The 4,168-nt window shown below is 31.1% G+C and overlaps 1 protein-coding gene across 1 annotated transcript; it reads left to right on the top strand.

Annotated features, from left to right (window-relative positions):
- The first annotated feature begins 285 nt into the window (after nucleotides 1-285).
- Nucleotides 286-2,656, top strand: LOC125193493 (protein SRG1-like). The gene is made up of 4 exons (XM_048091292.2): nucleotides 286-542; nucleotides 618-868; nucleotides 1,010-1,334; nucleotides 2,294-2,656. The coding sequence occupies exons 1-4, from the start codon at nucleotides 330-332 to the stop codon at nucleotides 2,528-2,530; spliced, it is 1,026 nt and encodes a 341-aa protein (XP_047947249.1). The 5' UTR covers nucleotides 286-329; the 3' UTR covers nucleotides 2,531-2,656.
- The last annotated feature ends 1,512 nt before the right edge of the window (nucleotides 2,657-4,168 follow it).

The following is a 4,168-nucleotide window of genomic DNA, read 5'->3' as shown; positions in this document are numbered from 1 at the left end:
AAGACATATTTGCAATTTTACCACTAAACACAATACTTAACTATTTGTAATAACAAAAATGCCACTAACCGTGCTGGTTGCTCGAGATAAACACAAATTAATTGTACTACCATTTTTGAAATCCCAATTCATACAAGCTCGACACGTATATGATATATCCTCAATAATCTTATGCTGTAAATTTCATTTTCACCAAAGGTTATAGAGTTATATAGCCATCAAATTGAGTAAATGCATTCACATCTCCCACCCTTCCCCATCTATAAATAAAAACATAGAAAAACCTTAATCAAACACATTTCTATTGCATCAATTGTCATTCATAAAACATGGCAGTTTCTCAGCAAATCAGCGTCCAAGAACTCATCAAAACCAAAATCCAAGAAATCCCACAAAAATACGTAATCGATCCAGAACCCGCCATCCAGTCAGAATTCTCCGTTCCGATCATCGACATGAAGAGCTTCTCCTCCGCCGCCGAAGCCAAGGCTTCGGAGCTCGAAAAATTTCACTCCGCATGCAAAGAATGGGGCATTTTCCAGGTTCTAGAACATTCTCGAACCTTTAAATAAACAAACTAATTAATTTTAAATCCAAATACATGACATTGAATGCAGCTAGTGAATCACGGCCTAGACGCTTCGCTGCTGGAGAAGCTGAGGCGAGAAATTCATGAGTTCTACGCGATGCCATTGGAGGAGAGATTAAAGTACAAAATTAGGGCAGGAGAATTCGAGGGCTATGGCCAGAATTTGCTTCAGAATAGCGGCGATCAGAAGGTGGATTGGACCGATCGCTTCTACATGATCACCAACCCCATCCGTCGCAGAAAGCCTCATCTCTTCCCCGAGCTCCCCAAGCCTCTCAGGTCAGTATATGTCCAGACCACTGAATTTTTACTAAATAGGAAAAAATAAGGTCAATATATATAAATTTTTATTAATAATAACAAAGCTCAGTATATATGTCTGAACCACTGAATTTTTATTAAGGCGGTGTGGTGGCACAGGGAGAGCCTGGAGGGGTTCATAACGGAGCTGCAAAAGGTGGCGAAATGGATTTTGGGATTGATCGCGGGAGCTCTGGAGATTGACGTGAAAGAGATTGAAGAGATGTTTGAGGATGGGATGCAATCGGTGAGGATGAACTACTACCCGCCCTGCCCTGAGCCGGACAAGGTTATCGGGCTGATGCCACACTCGGACGGGAGTGGCGTGACCATCCTCCTCCAAGTCAACGGCGTGGAAGGTTTGCAAATCAAGAAAGATGGAGTTTGGATGCCTGTCAAGTTCTTGCCGGAGGCTTTGGCGGTCAATTTGGGTGACATTGTTGAGGTCAATGCTTTCTTGCTTTTTCATCTCCTTTCATTATCATTAACTCTAGGCAATAACATAAAATATAAGGTTTGATTATTTCATCTGAGTATATATTCATCACCCCGGCCTTAAATTACTATAAATTATCAACGACCACCTTTAAAGTTGATTACTCAATCAAAGATGGCTTGACTAATCCATGAGAATATTATACTAATATTATGAAAATTGCAATTACGTGTCATAGATACATATATAGTGATTCTTTTTGTTAGAAAATAGATGTCTACATTTTTAAAAACGTGCCTGGTTTTTATAAAGTAATATTGTCTATGTATATAAAAGAATGATATAAAAAACATCATAATTTAATTTGCCATTATTATTTGGAAGTCGCCCATTCTCATGCAAATATAGGTGATCCCAATATGTGATTATTATTGATAATTAATGGTATATGGACCACTTAATAATTGAGATTGACCACACCAAAATTTTAGCACCATCTTCATTTGATTTCTAATCAATAATGCGATTTAATTTGGTAGTTCGAAATAAAACATAAATACTACTATTTTTTAAAATAATTTTTGTGGTCAAGAAGGATATAAATGTGTGGCATGTATATGCTTCAAACCAGCTGAAAGAGGGTATTGTCTAGTCCCGAAAAAATAGTAGGCTTTGTTCATTTCCATAAAATATGGAAATTGAACTAACTAATTAATATAATGGGAGAATAATATTACTCCATTTTAGTTGAGAAGTATAACAATACTATTTGGCGTCATTCTTAAATTATTGACTTGACTCATTCATACACATTAATTAAGAATTAAAATAATTCCAGTCCAATTTATTTTTTATTTATTGACTAGATTCGCTAAGATACATTTATTAAGCATTGGAACATATTTTATTTGTTTTTATTTCAATCTTATTTACTTGGTTCATTAATAAACCCATTTCATGTTTTGCAGGTGTTGAGCAATGGATTGTACAAGAGCATTGAGCATAGGGCAACAGTGAATTCAGAGAAAGAGAGAATTTCAATAGCAATGTTTTTTAACCCTAATTTTGAAGCAAACGTGGGCCCATCCCCAGCACTCTTGGCTAATCAGAAGCCAATATTTAAAACTTTGTCAATGGAGGAGTATGTTAATGGCTTCTTTTCTAGGAGGCTTCAGGGCAAATTTCTAGACTCCATGAGAATATAATTATTATTATAATTATTATATTACTGTTAGTATAATTATAATACACTAGTATATCTCTATTTCATAAATGCCCGATTTGCATCTATTTATATGCAAATCTCATAATAAGAGTATATATTTTACACATTCTTGATTCTCCGTATCTTGATGTAAATACGACCACGTCAAGCATTAATATGATTAGAAGAAAAAATATTTGTAAAATTTATTCCTTTAGTATCATGATTTAAAATTCACGTGCAAATTACATAAAAACTATCGATTACCCATATATTTCACAGTTTTTTAGCAAGTAGCCAAGTATGCCACAAATAATCAAAAAAGTGGTTAGCAGACTGATCCACAATAAAGCAAAAAATCTATAACAAACTGGTCCACTAAATTCTAAAATAATATTAAACCAAAAAGCAAAAACTCAATGCCAAAGTGGGAAAAAAAGTAAAAAAAAAATCTATACTAATATAAGCAAGGCAACTACTTCCAACATAAAAAGAAGAAAATCTGTAAATATAAATTGTTTCTTTAATTGATTATGATTTGATAGAATTAAACTGACGGTACTCCTAATTTAAATTATACTAGTCTCAACCACTTTTGTTAATGATATGTTACTTTTTCATTGAGAAAATAAAAGTACCCTATACGAAAGTTTGGTTTGACAAATTTTCATAATTATACGCATTAAATATTTTATAGCATTACTAATTTGCCTATCACGTGCTGGCAAATTATTACTGTGTATAAAATGTGTGGAGTACAAAAATAGTGGCGAACAAAACTATTAATGGTATCATCCGGTGAAAATAAAATTATTATGACTAGTCCTTTTCATCCAAGTTCATAGATAAGAAAAAATGTCAGTTGATATAGAAATTTGGATAATTGTGAAGGAAAATCTCTTTCGACGAATTTTGGTAAATTAGTACTACTAGTATTTAGTGAACTTTTTAGATTAAAGTCCAAATTTGATCCCCTATATTTTTTGAGAAAAATATTTTGGTGTTATACATTTAATATATTATCTTTTTATTTCAAACAATATGTTTTGATCCGGAATTAACATTTTCATTATATTTACTGGTTAAACGCATTTTGACCAAATTAGTGATTTAATTTTGAATTTAGTTAACTAGATTAATCTAATTAATTTAATATTAAAATTTATAAAATTACCTGACAAAAAATATTTCATAAAATAAATTTTTTACATGCCATAGAAAATATAAATATTTATAAATATTCTTTTACCTATAATAAAATTTAAATTGAATTAAAATTTATAAAATATTCACATATTTAATATTTAATATTTATTATAAATAAAATATTTTATCAAATTTAGTTTACTTTAATGTAAAAGTATTTTACTATAATATTAAATTATTTAGGTTAATCAGACTAATCAGATTTATAACTAGGTTAGTAATTTGTTCAAAATACACTTGACCGTTAAGTTTTAATCTAAATTTAATTCAGAACCATATATTGTTTGAAATCAAGAGAAAATGTGTATACGATCAACAAGTTTTTTGTTGCAAATATAAGGAATAAAATTTGGAGTTTAATCAATTTTGTGGAGCAATCTTTCGTATAAAATGGGCAAGAAAAACTGAAATACAAAAAATAAACAAGGAAAAA

This window comes from Salvia hispanica, chromosome 4 (genome assembly GCF_029641045.1).
Source record: "Salvia hispanica isolate PSC_SH4W2 chromosome 4, Shi_PSC_v1, whole genome shotgun sequence".
NCBI lineage: Eukaryota > Viridiplantae > Streptophyta > Magnoliopsida > Lamiales > Lamiaceae > Salvia > Salvia hispanica.
This window is presented reverse-complemented; position numbering and strand designations above follow the sequence as displayed.